This window comes from Fusarium proliferatum (genome assembly GCF_900067095.1).
Source record: "Fusarium proliferatum ET1 genome assembly, contig: FPRO_scaffold004, whole genome shotgun sequence".
NCBI lineage: Eukaryota > Fungi > Ascomycota > Sordariomycetes > Hypocreales > Nectriaceae > Fusarium > Fusarium proliferatum.
This window is the reverse complement of record NW_022194793.1, coordinates 2,463,485-2,478,805: the sequence shown is the minus strand read 5'-3', so window position 1 is coordinate 2,478,805 and position 15,321 is coordinate 2,463,485. Positions and strand designations below refer to the sequence as shown.

Here is a 15,321-nt window from a genome sequence, read left to right as displayed (position 1 = left end):
ATGGCGACTGCTCTCGCTGCTCAATTGGCGCAGGTGGCTGCCAATTCGAAGTCCACTCTCAACGTCAAGGCGCAAAAGGCTGCCCATTCAAAGTCGTTGATATGGGAACCTCGAGTCGCTGCTACTCAGAGCTACCAAACCCTTTATACAACCTGCTTCCAGGGTTTTGAGGAGCTCTGTCAACTCGATGCTCGATTCGCGCCCTTCCAGTCTACCATCTTCAGCGAGGAGAGTCAGAACCAAGATCGTACCCAGCTCACAGCTGCTGAGAATGAGGAACTGGACCGCCGGGTCGAGGCCTTCCTGCGCCTCGCGGGCAGTCGACTAAGGCTGATGCCTGCGATAAAGTCTATTGAGTGGCTCATTCGAAGATTCAGGTAAGACTATGTATTCTGCGATTGGTGCGGGAAAGCAGACTAACACTGCGAAGAATTCATGAGGAAAACACACAAGCCCTGTTGCTAACTTTCCTGCCTTACCATTCCATACCGGCCTTCGCTACCCTCCTTTCGATTCTGCCGAGCAAAATCCCTCACGACTTCCGCTTCCTCGGCCCTTACATTCGCTCCGTCACATCGCCCCCCCGACATGTTTTGGTCCGCGAGGCTATTCAGCACCCTTCATTTTTGACTCTCACATCCGAGTACACCCTCGAATCATGTCGGATGCAGTACAGCTATTCCGCCTTGGTCTCATTCTGGGCCGGCATCATGACAGAGGCCGTCAGTGGTATCCTAGACAAGACGAGATCAGGCCGGGCTGCAGTTCAGAGCGAGAATGACCAGGCTCTGCTTCATCGACTGGGACCTGTCTTTGCTGAGTCCTTGGTCATGAAGAAAGTCCCTAGTATTCAGATTGCTTCATACATGGCGATCGCAGTGTTTGTCGCCAAGGGCAACATTGAGGATAACGCTGTCACTGCATTCATGGACCAGACGGTCTATGGCTGGACTAACGACACGGTGCGGCCTGCTCTTGTATGTCTGGCTATCTTGGCGCAATACCGTTCTGCGAAGCAAATGAGCAGCAAGACCACAAAAGCGCTTATGAAGGTCACAGATATTGGAAAGCTACTTGTAGAAATCGGCCAAGAGCGGCGGGTGGACAAACTAGCCAATGGCCTTTGTCTTGCATTGATAGAGAGACTTGCCAAAAAGGGCGACGCTCGAGGTTTGGCGACTATTATCACTATTCTCAGCAGCTCGGTCCTTAAGGACAAACAAATCGCTGTAATCTTCAAGTCTCTTATCTTGACTGCGCATCGACTTAGCGATGATAACGACGAGGACGGCGCACTTCGACGGGAACTCGGTTCAGCACTGATTGCTCTGTCTCAGAGCACCGGCAAATCTGGCGACACTATCCAGTCGGTTATTGAAGAAGTCAAGTTCGATATTGAGGAGCTTGAGATGAAGCTCGATCTTTCATTCCGTTCTCGACGACTCCCCGATTCGATCAAAGACGATACAGAAATAAGTGACGACAATAATGAGAAGAACGTACCCCAGGATCTGGGTTCGTTACTCGAGGAACTTTCCAGCCGGTCCGAATCGCTCTCTCCTTGTCTCGTGCCTCAACCCGGCGAGATCTTTGACGAATTCAGCCATATCTTCTTTTCTGTTGTTTCCAATAGCACGCAAAATGAGGGTCTGCTTTCCGAATTCGATCTCAACCCCAAGCTTCACCGACAGACCGCTTTCAAGGACTGCACGTACTTCGGTTTCTTCATTCGCATCTGGAGCGGTCCCTACCCAGCCCTAGCTCGTGTTGCAGCTCTGGACATGACTAAGAAAAGGTTAAAAGTTGGCGATGCTGGAACAGCCGATCTCCAGGCTCTTCTCCCCTACTGTATCTCAGCACTCAGCGATCCTTCTAAGCGCGTCCGTCAAGCCGCGGCCGATCTAATCACTGTCCTTACTGGTCTATACACTCCTCCAGTTCCTTCTACGGGACTCAACCTCTGGGGTCAACAGAGCCTCTACGGAAAGTCCAAAGAAATAATGTCACTACCATCTGATGTTGTCGCCAAGGTTTTGCATCTTCAGATTCTTCCTACCGTTGAGGAGTGTGTCATGGACCCTGAACATATCACTGCCGTCCTTCGTACCGCAATTGAGCAAGGCAAATACCAGTCCAAGCCGAACCCTGCGTTGGATAAGAAGGACCATTTGTCCCAACCTGGAAGACTATATTTCCTTCAGTTTCTAGCCTCACACATCGTCAACACACCATTGATTCTGGTAAAGAGCAGGTTGTTGAAGACCGTCAACGAAGTCCGAGGCGTCAGCACCACGACAAGAACGCAACTTCTACTCCCTGTTTTGCAATGGTGGGCAAGTCTTAGCGAGGATGAGGCAGCTAAGCTCTGCAGCGCAGAACGTCTAGAAAAGTCAGATATGGACAACTGTTTTGTCGATGTTGTGGTGCCAAACGACGTCGCTGGCTTAGAGTTCTTCCTGGAGTTTCTCAGAGATCCAGACCAACGAGAAAAGGCTGATCTTATTCGCGCAACTTTCACTCGCATGAAGAAGATGTGGTCTTCTATGAAGCCTAATGTCAAGTCAACGGCTGCTGATCAGTTGCTGGAGATCTCCCAGGGATCAGCGGTCTCAACTGACAGCAAATCGGTTGTTTCTGCAGAGGCGGCCGACTTTTTGAGGAACGTGCGACTCACCACCGATATTCTTCATGACTTTCTTCAGTCGATACAGACTGGAACGAAGATGGTCACCGAGCCTCCACCTAACAAGCGCCGCCGAACTAGCTCTTCTGGAGCCGACCGTGGTCTCATCACCCAGGTTACTCCCGAACTCAGCCAGTCGCTGCGAAAGGTCACATTCGTTCTGCAGCTAGTCGAGAACTCGGACCCAGTTGAGCATCCTGAGCTCTTGGATGGCCTGTTTACTGCCCTCTCTGAGCTCCAGCACTTTAGAACAGTGGTCGGATCTGAGCTGGGCTACCTACAGAACCTCATTCTTCGAAGCCTCTTGGCCATGATGCCAGCTTACAAGGCGAATAAGAAGCTCACGATCGATAGCTCTGGTGGGTACGGAGATTTGCTTGTGAACTGCATCCAAAGATCTTCGAGTCCCGTTGTTCAGAATGCTGCCCTTCTCCTGATTGCCAGTCTGGCCACTACTGCGCCGAACTTGGTCCTGCATAGTGTCATGCCCATTTTCACCTTCATGGGTACCTCGGTGCTTCGTCAAAGCGACGACTACTCTGCCCATGTTGTGTCTCAGACTATCAAGGAAGTTATTCCTCCACTAATCGACTCTCTGCGTCAGGGGCAGAAGAGCCCCATCGCTGGTGCCTCCGATATTCTTGTCAGCTTCACAACGGCATACGAGCACATCCCCGCTCATCGACGACAGGGGCTGTTTGTTGCCCTCGTCGAGACCCTCGGCCCACAAGACTTCCTCCACGCTCTTATCAGTATGCTGGTTGATCGATACGGTGCGAGTGACGCTCTGCTGCAATTCATTATCGAGTTATTGAATCACTTCAGTATCCCAACACAACTCGAATCGCTCGTCAAGCAGCTCGATCTTATTGCTGACCTGTTCAAGGCAAAGCCTGGCATCTCTCTCGTTCTCCTCGGTGTCACTGACGAGACTGAGGACAAAAACAAGGATGTCGAAGCCATTGCTCTCCGACAGCTATCGGCCTTCCCTAGCTTCTTGGCTAACAAGAAACTCAGAGCGCAGATCGGAGGTTTGATGGAGAAGGATGATATGGAGGCATCGAGGCTGAGGGAGCTCTATGCCACACTTCTCGAAAACATCCTTGTTCTAGCTGATACGGTCAAGGCGAATAAAACTCTCCATGGCCGCTGCGGACAGGCTCTCTCCAATCATCTCAACTTATTGTCCATTGGAGAGTTCATCAAGGCTGTTGAGAACCTGCTCGACAGACCTGACATGGGACTGCGACAAAAGGTCCTGCGTGCTCTTGAGGTTCGAGTGGAACAGGAGAGCAACACCGACCCAGCATCAAGGACTGCCTTGCTTGCTTTCCTTCCGCAGCTTACGGCCGGTATCAGAGAGTCGACCGATATACGATACAAGCACACCGCTGTTACATGCGTTGACAAGATTGCCGAAAAGTATGGAAAGAAGGATATCGAGGCTGTTGTGGCAGCAGCTACAACAATTGCTGGCGAGCACTGCTTGGGGCAGTCTGAGGAGCGGCTCCGAGTTATGGCTCTCTTGTGCCTTACCTCGCTCGTGGATGTACTGCAAGACGCCATCGTACCCGTTCTGCCGAGCGTAATCCCGCAGGCTGTTGAGTATCTCGCCGAAAGCTTGAGGGGGGATGCTCGCGATGAGGAACTTCATGTTGCTTGTTACGGATTCATCAGTGCTCTGGCTCAGCACCTTCCCTACATGCTTTCGACATACGTTGATCGCATTCTGGAAGTCTCCAACAGATCGGCCGAGATCGAATTGGATGATGATACGAAGGAAAGCCGCGTCGATTGTCTTCACTTCCTGGCTAAGCAACTTGAAGCGAAGGAGATCTTCTCGGCTATGGACCGAAACTGGGATAGTGCCAGAAGTGCCGGCTTTTCTGTAAGTTTGATGATCACTGTGTGTATGACAGTTGCTAACTTTTACAGGCTGTTGCTGAATATCTTGATGTTCTGGGCTTGGCCATTGACAAGCACCCTAAGTCTGGCATTTCCAAGAATGCCACACTACTGTCGAGCATCCTCACAAAGGTCTTTGATCTGCGACGACAGGAGCATGCTAAGGGTGAGATTGGTGAGCAAGATCTTCTGAGGCTCAGTGCTCTTGACGCCAGCACCAACGATAAAGCGTTGAAGATGATCTACAAGCTCAACGATGCGGCATTCCGACCTGTCTTTGTTCAGCTCATGGAGTGGTCAAGCTCTGGATTGTCGAAGAGCGACCGAGTGGGACGCTCGCTACGTCAATACAGTGTCTATGGATTCCTTGAGGCATTCTTTGGCACTCTTAAATCGATCGTTACCAACTACGCCACATACATTGTCGAGGATGCAGTCAGGATCCTGAAGTCGGTGGATCTGAAGAGCCCCAAGGAGAGACAACTCTGGTCAAGGGTACTACGGACCCTGGCCAACTGCTTCGAGCATGACCAGGATGACTTCTGGCAGGCTCCGGCCCACTTCAGCGCCGTTGGGCCGGTCCTGATGGAGCAATTCTCACATGCTGGTACGGTGGAGGTGACTGAGGAGCTCATCCCAACAACAGTGGAGCTGGCCTCGGCGGCAGATTCACAGGCTCACCAGAAGGAGCTCAACTCTGCCCTTCTGAAGCACCTGCGATCCGAGTCTGCGGCAGTGAGACTTGCCGCGGTGAAGTGTGAGCAGGCACTGACAGATCGTCTTGGCGAAGAGTGGCTGTCTATGCTGCACGAGATGCTGCCTCGCATCAGCGAGTTGCAGGAGGACGATGACGAGGTAGTTGAACGGGAGACACACCGATGGATAGTTAAGATTGAGGGAGTGTTGGGAGAGAGTTTGGATGCCATGCTACAATAGACAAAAGGAGAGAAATAATTAACAGCATGAGACGGAGGGAGGGAGGGAGGGAGGGAGGGAGGACTGGAGTTGGCCTTTGAGGAGCTGGGAATAAGCATGCCATGACGTAGAAAGTTTACACTAGCATGAACTATTAGAGGTTTACTATGTATGTAAAATGGAGAGGCTTGATTCGTTAGTAGTAAGTTACCATGAGGCTGAAATGCTACTATATATGACATGTGAGAGTATGTATACAATCGTGTAGGCATGGGTATACTCGGAGTCTTGCTGTGTAGCAAGGGCATGTGAGTCAGCTGGTAGCAGATATTTCTATGGCATCGGGCAGCCGGGTCTTGGATATCACAGATTCCGGAGACACGGATCAGTCCGCGACCGTGAGTCCAAGCTCGTGAGCGGAAAACTTTCAAGGTGAGTAAGAAGATGTAAGGGACGGCTCCGGTGAATTATCGTTGGCGGAGTGCTCACCGGGAGGACCGGGGGCCCCAGGCGCAAGTACCATCTACAGGGAAACCCCTCGTAGTAGATCGCGCTGAAGGAGTATCAGGTACGAACCAGGCTTAGTACTTTGCCATGACACCAAGTAAAACACTAAGGTAGGTACGTATGTAGCTGGAGAAAATAGTGACGATGGATTGATGTAGATAGTCCAAGTAGCTACTTAAATAGCACCAACGCCCGCTTAGTTATGGCTTTGATAATACATTCAGTAAATCCCAGTCAACGTTTATTAAACACACACTCCTAATCACTCTATCTCGGTTCCTCCTATGCTAGTGGAGGCAGCTAGAGAAACGACCCTGCCAAAACACCCACTTACACGGCGAGACTTGCGGTACCGCATATCCACGGTTTAGATATTCTGGTCTGCATCATCAAGGACTCATTGGCTAGCGTTTCCGTGATACTACGGGCTTTCCAGTCACGCGAAATTCGGAGATACGCCATGATGGGACTCGGTCTAGGGCGTAGGGGGACAGAACAGCATTTGTTGGTGAAGTTGGGAAGAGTCACTTGCAAGAGACTGGCCAGTACAGTGACTCAACAAGGTGAGTGCGGTAGCTTGTTGAAGGGGTCAATTGGCTTGTGCTTTTGCCTCTGCGCCTTAAGCCTCAGACAACCTCATCTCCTGTCACTGTCACTGTCACTGTCACCACCCTAGCTAACATGAGCTTTCTTTCAGGACGTAAAGAACGCATCGTCGTTCTAGGCTCAGGCTGGGCTGGATACGCTCTGGCAAAGACAATATCTCCCTCTCAAGCATCTCGGGTTCTCATCTCTCCTCGCTCTCACTTCGTCTTCACCCCCCTTATCGCCTCAACCGCCGTTGGCACTCTCGAGTTCCGTGCTGCTGTCGAGCCCTGCCGTAAACTCGGTCTTACAGAGTTCCACCAGGCTTGGGCTTCTGATATTGACTTTGCCAACAAGACCATCACCGTCGAAGCTAACCAGCGTGATGGAGTCACGGCTCGCTCGGGCAAGGACCTGTTGAAGGGCCTCGAGTTCCAGGTCCCGTATGATAAGCTTGTAGTGGCTGTCGGGTGCTACAGCCAGACTTTTGGTGTGGAGGGTGTCAAGGAGCACGCATGCTTTCTAAGAGATGCCACAGATGCTCGAACAGTACGTCTAAAAGTGCTGCAGAAATTCGAGCAGGCTTCTCTGCCTAGCACAAGCGCGGCTCAGAGGAAGCGATTACTTCACTTTGCTGTTGTAGGTGGAGGTCCCACAGGTATCGAATACGCGGCTGAGCTTCACGATCTTATACACGAAGACTTGGCCAAGCTGTATCCCGAACTAATGCCTCACGTTGCCATCACCATCTACGACATTGCACCAAAGGTTCTGCCTATGTTTGATCGCAATCTGGCCGCATACGCCACAAACATCTTCAGCCGTGCAGGCATCAAAGTCAAGACTGAGCATCACCTCGAGGGCATTCGACGAGACGACGACGTCCTCCTGATGCGTATCAAGGAGGAACCTGAAGAAGTCGCAGCAGGCGTTGTCGTCTGGAGCACGGGTCTCATGCAGAACCCTCTGGTAGGCAAGTTGGTCGGACGAGAGGTGGAGGGCATGGGAAAGATCGCAAAGAACTGCAAAACAGGCGGCTTCGCTGTTGATTCCCACCTTCGAGTCCAGGTCGAAGCCCAAGACTCCAGCGGCAAACAAATCACAAAGACACTCCCGGACGTCTACGCAATTGGTGACTGCGCCAATATCCAAGGCGAATCACTTCCTGCCACTGCACAAGTAGCAAGTCAACAGGCTACATATCTCGGCAAGAGATTCAACGACGGGACGTCTTCTCAGGGGCCTCCAACCGCCCCCTTTCACTTCCGTAACTGGGGTACAATGGCGTATCTTGGAGGTTGGAGGGCTATTCATCAGAAGGGTACTGATGAGCTCAAAGGTAGAGCGGCGTGGATTCTATGGCGGACGGCGTATTTGACAAAGAGCATGAGTCTCAAGAATAAGCTCATGATTCCGTTTTACTGGTTGGTTACATGGATTTTTGGTCGAGATATCTCGAGGTTCTAGGGCTGTCAATTGTTGGAAAGCCTTGGAGCCACTGGAAAGATTTAAGAAAATACTCCTCCAACTCTATAGTTTTTTTTCTTCTTTTACCTTATCAATAACTCATATAGTACGTACTTAGGTGTTAATCACAAATAAAGTGAGGTGCTGCCAAGTCTTCTACGAGCTCACAGTTGTACGATCCATACCCTACCCTATGTCATTATAACTCATCATCACTTGTAATATCGCTCACTCCACCCTTGCCGTGCCAAATATCTTTCCGTTTGCAAAAAAACACAACTCTAATTGGCAAATAGCAATTGAAGCATAAGCCAAAAAGAGTTAATTATATGCAGGTCTCCACTCTCAACTATATCATCAATTACCAGACACTGATGTCGCCAACCCCGCTAAAGCCGTCCACCTGATTTCATCACCATCAACCATGGCCAAGCCTACAGTCAACTACGGCCTATACTTGGTCACAGACTCAACGCCAGAGATTCTTGGCGATCGCAGCCTTGAAGAAGTAGTTGAGGCTTCTTTGCGAGGCGGTGTTACCATCCTTCAATACCGAGACAAGCATAGTGAGCGCTCAGTCGCTGTAGACACAGCCAACAAGCTACACGCCATTGCCCGTCGTTACAATATCCCCCTTCTCATCAACGATCGTGTCGATATTGCCGCTGAGATAGACTGTGAGGGTGTCCATATTGGGCAGGATGATATGGGTATGTTGTGTTGATATCTCTCACTGCTTAGGCACCCATCAAGATATGATCTGCTCATTTGCTACAGCATATGAAGAAGCAAGAAAACTTCTTGGCCCCAATAAAATCATTGGCGTAACCGCAAGTTCAAAAGAAGAAGCTCTCAAAGCTTGCGAAGCCGGCGCTGACTACCTCGGTATCGGAACTGTCTACTCAACTCAGACGTGAGTGATATACAAGCATCATGTGTGACTCACATCAGCCCCTGACATACCATCAGCAAAAAGGACACAAAATCTATCATCGGTCCCTCGGGAGTTCGGGATATTCTATCAGCCCTGTATGATGCTGGCTATGGTTCCGTCCCTACTGTTTGTATAGGCGGTATCAACGCCAGCAACACTGCCCCTGTTCTCGCTGCAGCCGGGTCCCCCTCCAAGTCTCTCGATGGTGTTGCTGTAGTGAGCGCTCTCATCGCTGCTCCTGAGCCAGCCACCGCTGCCCGTGATCTCCTCGGTAAGGTCATAATCGCCAAAATCCCCGAAGTCATCAAGGCCGTAGCCGACAAGACGCCCCTTTCTCATAACATGACCAACTTGGTGAGTACAGTTCGGTTCATGTGATGACCATGTTGAATTCTCATGCTGGAAATCCAGGTCGTTCAAAACTTTGCCGCAAATGTGGCTCTCTGTGTTGGGGCAAGCCCCATCATGGCCAACTACGCGGAAGAAGCTGCTGATCTTGCCAAACTTGGAGGTGCTCTTGTGGTCAACATGGGCACCGTCACTCCCGAAGGACTCAAGAACTATCTCCAAGCCATCAAGGCCTACAATGAAGCTGACAGACCTATAGTCCTTGATCCTGTCGGGTAAGCCTCCAAAATACCATCGATTAATCAACTTTACTTATGTTTTCAGCGCTGGTGCAACCACTGTTCGTCGAGATGCTGTCAAGACTCTTCTCGATGCTGGGCATTTTACCGTCATCAAGGGCAATGAAGGCGAGATTCAGACTGTAGCCGGCGCCACAATTACACAACGGGGCGTCGACTCAACCTCTTCCCTCACTTTTCCCCAAAAGGCATCCCTTGTACGCTCCATCGCCTTGCACCGGCAAACCGTCGTCGTACTCACAGGCGCCACCGACCTCGTAAGTGACGGAACTCGTACTATAGCCATCAGCAATGGACATCCCTATCTTGGCGAAGTCACAGGCACTGGGTGCACTCTTGGCACAACGGTCAGCGCCATGGTTGCTGCGTACGGCGCTGACCCTCTTCTCGCTACTGTCGCCGCAACTGTCATGTTTGGACTCGCTGCTGAGCTCGCCGCCGCGCGAAAGGAAGTCCGTGGACCAGGCTCATTCGTGCCGACATTCCTTGATGAGCTGTACAGTATCCGAATGTCGACTGCCAAGGGTGACCTGCGGTGGCTGAATATGGCCAAGGTCAAGGCAGTTGATGTTGATGTCAATGTCATTCCAGGTGAATGAAGTTCGCCATACAAAAAGCGAAAATTGCTAAATAGATAAAAAAGAAAACTCCATCTATCTCGAACGAGCTTACTTCATACCACGTAAAAGAGAAAGAAAATTGTTGAGTAACACAACGACCTAATGCTAAGATGTTGATACAACCTTCTTCACCGACTTCCTAAGGCGTCAAGTCGACTCATTCAAGACACCAGGGTCACCGATAATGTTCCATACATTATAGCCTCTTGTAGCCGCCGCTTGCCAAAAGTCCGTTCCTGAATCATCCATCAAGAAGTCTTGACTAAAGTCCACCAGATCAGTGTTGCCAGATCCCGTAAGTAGACGCTGTCTCTCAGCCTTGACCAAATCTCTCACTGACTTGAGCTGCTTCACAAGTCTCTCGAAAGGATCTGGTGGAGGCGCGGGTGTAGCTGCTGTTGTTCCCCCGGGCATCGGTGTACCTAGCATGTTGCCGTGTTTGCGGCGCCCCACGATGATGTCCAGATCCTGGGCCTGCTGGCTCATCACCTCGACCATGTCAAGCTCTGCGTGTATCTGGGCAAGGTTCCACCCGGGTAATTGAAGTGTTACGACCTTGATGCCAACAATGATAGTGTACACAAGCTCAGACGCACTCATACACAGGAAACGTGGGCGTTCCATTTCTCGATGATCGAACCGGATATCGAAAAAGGTCTTGAGGGATCGGACACAAGCCCAAAGAAGTTGGAGTCGGTCAGTTAGAGGAAGATAGGATGCTGCAGAGTGTTGGTCCGAGACGGCGATCTCATAGAGGAGCACCTCGGCTACGTTGACATGGGTCTTGAGATTATCTAAACCATGGTGAGCGCTAGGCGATCGGGATGGGGTGACATAACGTGTACATACCGTTATCAGCAAACCGTGGTCCAAGATTGTCTTTGTACAGCTGTAACTGTTCCTCAAACGATTGCACAACCATTGTCAATGGTAGTTTACTGGCGGTCTGACTTAGGTTCTCTGCTGACATTGTGACAGATATGGACTGTGCCAGCTGCTGAATGCGCACCAGCTTTATCAAGTACTCATCAGAGGGGTGCTGCATGGTTCTCTCAAGAACTCTGCAGCACATTTCCAGATGGCTGGTATTCATAAGGACATCAGGCCGCTTGTTCGCTGTGAACACTCTAATCCACGTCAGAAAGCCTCAGAATGAAGGCGGGTAGTTCTTACAAAGTGTTTAGGTAATAAGTGCCAGCGTAAACTCTCATATGATCAAGATTGCGATCAGATTCTTCTCCTTGCAGGCTCGTATCCTCTGTGAACCTCAAATTTACGCATATAGCTCTAGCAAGGAACAGCAGATTTGTCACTTGAGAGCCCTTCAACGCATAGTGAAACCTGCGGCAAGTCAGGGGCGTGCTAACGAAACGGTCGCCATATCAGTATGTACATACCATGCCACCAGCATTTGCAAGCTCTGGAGTAGATCCAGACTGTTTAGGCCGTCCACGACAGCTGCTCGTCCAATCTCAGCTAGTAACTCTTGGCCAAGCTTAACCTGTCTAGCTCCATCAAGAAACAACCCTACCATCATGACAGCCTTCCACAGGAATGGCCGATGCTCACGTAGCTCCAGGGCCGTCATATGCCCAGGAACACACACAAACGGAAATAGACATGAGTGGATTGTCCTATAGCCGTTGAGAAGTAGCTCCGCTTCCCGGGGCGTGGGCCACCAGGAGTCCCATGGGCGTGTCTTGTCAGGAGCTGATGGTGGAGGATGTTGACCGGGGGTATTTTCAATTCCCGGCTTCAAGGGAAACAAGTGATTGAAACCCCAGGCATCAGATTTGGTCAACAGCTCTGAGCGTTTCTCACTCGTCGAAGGTGGAGGCGAAGAATCCTCCTCTTCTGAAGACTCACGCCTTACGTGCGAGGACAGCTCTTCAAGGCGTTTCTCCAAAGCAGCTATCTTAGATAGCTTTGGGCTTCTACGGGGCCGGGCCGGAGCCGGAGTTTGGTTAACACATGGCTTGTCTAGTCGATGGCACCTTGAAAGTTGAGACTCTGATGTCAGCAGCTGTACCTAACCACAAACTTACATGTGTGTATGCAGTCAAACTGACGGATTTTGAGACAAAAGCAACCAACACAAGCCATGAACAACACCATCCTCAAAAGAACCAATTATCGTAACTTACCTGTCGCATTTGAGGCTCCCCAGAGGTCCAGGGACGCACCTTGCCTTAGCTTTAGCGCATGTTGTACAGGCCTTGGGTCCCTTGTTCTTAGCCTGAGTAGAGTTGGGGCTCATATTGTCATTGCTGAGTTATCTGATTCTTGTTAGTCTCACAGAAGCAGAAAAAGCGGTTTGCAAAAGGAGACGGAGTTGAAAACGGCGTCGATATCCCAGACACTGAACGATATTCTCTAGACCCTTGTCATTTGGGTTGTCGTTTAACTGGTCTTAGGCTGGCAGGACGCAGGGATCTCGTCACCAAGACGGAGACGGACCACGAAATCTCACCGGGCCTCCGCCTCATGGACGTCCATCATTCAGCTCTCCACCAACCTATTATTCAGAAACTTCGGTACAACATTCTTCCGAAAATGGATATCACCGTCATATCATGACTTGATCTACGTAGCATAAATTATCCGTCATAACTTGTGGTCATGATGATCACAATTCGTCAAAAAAAAAAAAAAAAAGTCCTCGAATATTTGGGAAACAATGGCATGTTTACTCCATATCACAAGATGTGATAATGGGGGAATAAATCAATTGGCATGCCCAGAGGACAGCATAAATGGTAAAAGATATCTCAAAACGAGTGTTATATCTGCATAGAAGTGAATTTGAATACTACTCATCATCCATCCATTGACGATGTCAGTGCGATTGGGTTCCTCCCATCGCTCAAGCAACAGTAGCAGCCTGAGAAGTCTGCTTGATCTCAAGCTCGAGAAGAGCTTCGGTAACGCCGTTGGCAGCTTGACCGGTAGCTTTAATCTCCTTGGTGGCCTGCTCGATGTTGAGCTGCTTATCAGTCCATAGAGGCTCCTGCACATTATCCTGCTCGCCAACACCAATGAAGCCGCCCTCAGCAGCCCAATCAGAGGTTCGCTTGATGTCGAGACGAGTCCAGATCTCATCGATGGCCTCAACAAGCTGGTCGCGGTACTCCTTGATGTGTCCGGGAGTTGGGGTTACGCGGAGCCGCTCCTGGCCAACGGGAACCGTAGGGTAATTGATAGCCTGGACGTAAATTCCGTAGTCATTGAGGAGCATGTCGGAGGCCTCCTTTGCAGTTTCGGCGTTGCCAACAAGGATAGGTACAATGTGAGAAGGGTTGGGGATCACGGGAATGTCCCGAGCATTCATAGCTTCCTTGACAGCGCGAGTGTGTAGCTGCTGGAGTCGTCGATCGCCATCAAAGCCCATCTGGTACTCGATGGAAGCCTGAGCACCGGCCATTGTGGCAGGGGGGAGAGAAGTAGTGAAAATGAACCCAGGGGCCAATGACCGGATCATATCAATGAATTTGGCGCTGCCTGCGATGTAGCCACCAACACAACCATAAGCTTTGCCCAGAGTGCCAGTAATAATGTCAATTCGGTCCATGATGGTTCCGCGAGGGGCACCATTGGCGTGTGCCTCCCAGTCAAGGTGCTCAGCGACACCAGCACCGTGAGGTCCGTACATACCAACGGCATGCACCTCGTCGAGGAAAGTAATGGCACCGTACCTGTCTGCAAGATCACAGATCTCCTCGATAGGACCAATAGAGCCGCACATGCTATAGACTGACTCGAAGGCGATGATCTTGGGCACATGCAGAGGAAGTGATGCCAGCTTAGCCTCGAGATCTTGCACATCGTTATGCTTGAAGACGATCTTTTTGGTGCCGGAATGGCGAATGCCCTGAATCATGGATGCGTGGTTCAGGCTGTCGGAGAGAATGACACAATCGGGCATCTTACTGCCGAGCGTGGCGAGAGTCGCATCATTGGCGACATAGCAGGAACTGAAGACAAGAGCACCCTCCTTAGCGTGCAGCTTTGCCAAGGTGCTCTCAAGCTCAACAGCGTGCCTGTTGTGGCCAGAGATGTTTCGAGTTCCACCAGCACCAGCACCATACTCCTCCAATGTTTCATGCATCTTTTGGAGGACATGAGGGTTGCGGCCCATACCTAGATAATCGTTGGCGCACCACACAGTTACTCGATCCTCCTTGTCGGACATATGCGCACGGGGAAACTCCTTAGCCAAACGGTTGATGTTGTTGAAATAGCGGTATGATTTGTCCTTGTGTTTCTTCTCGAGCTCGGCATTGTAGAATCCTTCGTAATCGAATTTACCAGGAGAGTGGAAGCCGGCGGCGGCGGCGGCAGTGGTCGGAGAAGCAGAAGTAGGCTTTCGGGTTGCGTGAACACCAGGAGGCGCGGGAGCTGAGGGACAAGTGTCAGAATAAGAATAGACGGTATTACCAAGGGCGTTTCTAACAGAAAGACAACTTACCATTGTCACGGCCGTCAAAGAGCGGGCGGTCGACAGCGCGGGCCTCTTTGTTGCGGGTGGTGTGAATCTTGGCCTTGCCAGTCTTGGAGTGACCAGAGAAAGCACGAACAGAACCAGCAGCGCGACTCTTGGCGGTCTGAACGGCCATGGCCTTTCCCATGACAGGGCATCGCTGGCCAAGCAACTGAAGCTTGGACATGGTGCCGCCGCATGGAGAGGCGGGAGCCGGAAGGGCACGAGTCGAGGTGGACAGGGCACGCAGAGTGGCAGGCGTGGCCGTCTTCATAAAAGGGCACATGGCCTTAGACTGACGAAGGACGGCATCCATTATTGCGTGTATTCGACAGTATTCGTAGAATTGAGAGAACAATGCCTTCGTCGAGTAAATCGGCGGGGCAAATCGTGGTGTTTTCGAACTTGGAGGGGCAAATATGCCAGACGTGCGGGAAAAAAAACGACCGAGGGCTTACAGTCAGCCGCAAGAAGTGAGACAATCCACAAGCAATTGGGCCTTGAGCAGCTAACTAGAGAAAAGCGAGGTTGGCGACGTCGAAATGTGAGGAGAGAGAAAAGGAAGAAGACAGTGGGAAATA

General features: G+C 50.9%; 5 protein-coding genes across 5 annotated transcripts; 3 read left to right on the top strand and 2 right to left on the bottom strand.

The window, feature by feature from the left end:
• On the top strand, nt 1-5,524 carry FPRO_04973 (uncharacterized protein; the record flags this gene model as incomplete). Its single annotated transcript, XM_031230541.1, has 3 exons — nt 1-377; nt 431-4,571; nt 4,619-5,524. 3 exons carry the CDS (start codon nt 1-3, stop codon nt 5,522-5,524), a joined length of 5,424 nt encoding a protein of 1,807 aa, XP_031080667.1.
• Nucleotides 5,525-6,470: 946 nt separating this feature from the next.
• FPRO_04972 (uncharacterized protein) lies at nt 6,471-8,062 on the top strand (the record flags this gene model as incomplete). Its single annotated transcript, XM_031230540.1, has 2 exons — nt 6,471-6,573; nt 6,708-8,062. 2 exons carry the CDS (start codon nt 6,471-6,473, stop codon nt 8,060-8,062), a joined length of 1,458 nt encoding a protein of 485 aa, XP_031080666.1.
• A 424-nt stretch (nt 8,063-8,486) lies between these two features.
• Nucleotides 8,487-10,242, top strand: FPRO_04971 (uncharacterized protein; the record flags this gene model as incomplete). The annotated part of the gene is made up of 5 exons (XM_031230538.1): nt 8,487-8,772; nt 8,840-8,975; nt 9,032-9,350; nt 9,408-9,619; nt 9,669-10,242. 5 exons carry the CDS (start codon nt 8,487-8,489, stop codon nt 10,240-10,242), a joined length of 1,527 nt encoding a protein of 508 aa, XP_031080665.1.
• Nucleotides 10,243-10,410: 168 nt separating this feature from the next.
• On the bottom strand, nt 10,411-12,520 carry FPRO_04970 (uncharacterized protein; the record flags this gene model as incomplete). The annotated part of the gene is made up of 5 exons (XM_031230537.1): nt 10,411-11,057; nt 11,113-11,390; nt 11,437-11,604; nt 11,661-12,257; nt 12,408-12,520. The coding sequence occupies 5 exons, from the start codon at nt 12,518-12,520 to the stop codon at nt 10,411-10,413; spliced, it is 1,803 nt and encodes a 600-aa protein (XP_031080664.1).
• Nucleotides 12,521-13,126: 606 nt separating this feature from the next.
• FPRO_04969 (putative 5-aminolevulinic acid synthase) lies at nt 13,127-15,056 on the bottom strand (the record flags this gene model as incomplete). Its single annotated transcript, XM_031230536.1, has 2 exons — nt 13,127-14,658; nt 14,729-15,056. 2 exons carry the CDS (start codon nt 15,054-15,056, stop codon nt 13,127-13,129), a joined length of 1,860 nt encoding a protein of 619 aa, XP_031080663.1.
• Nucleotides 15,057-15,321: the final 265 nt, after the last annotated feature.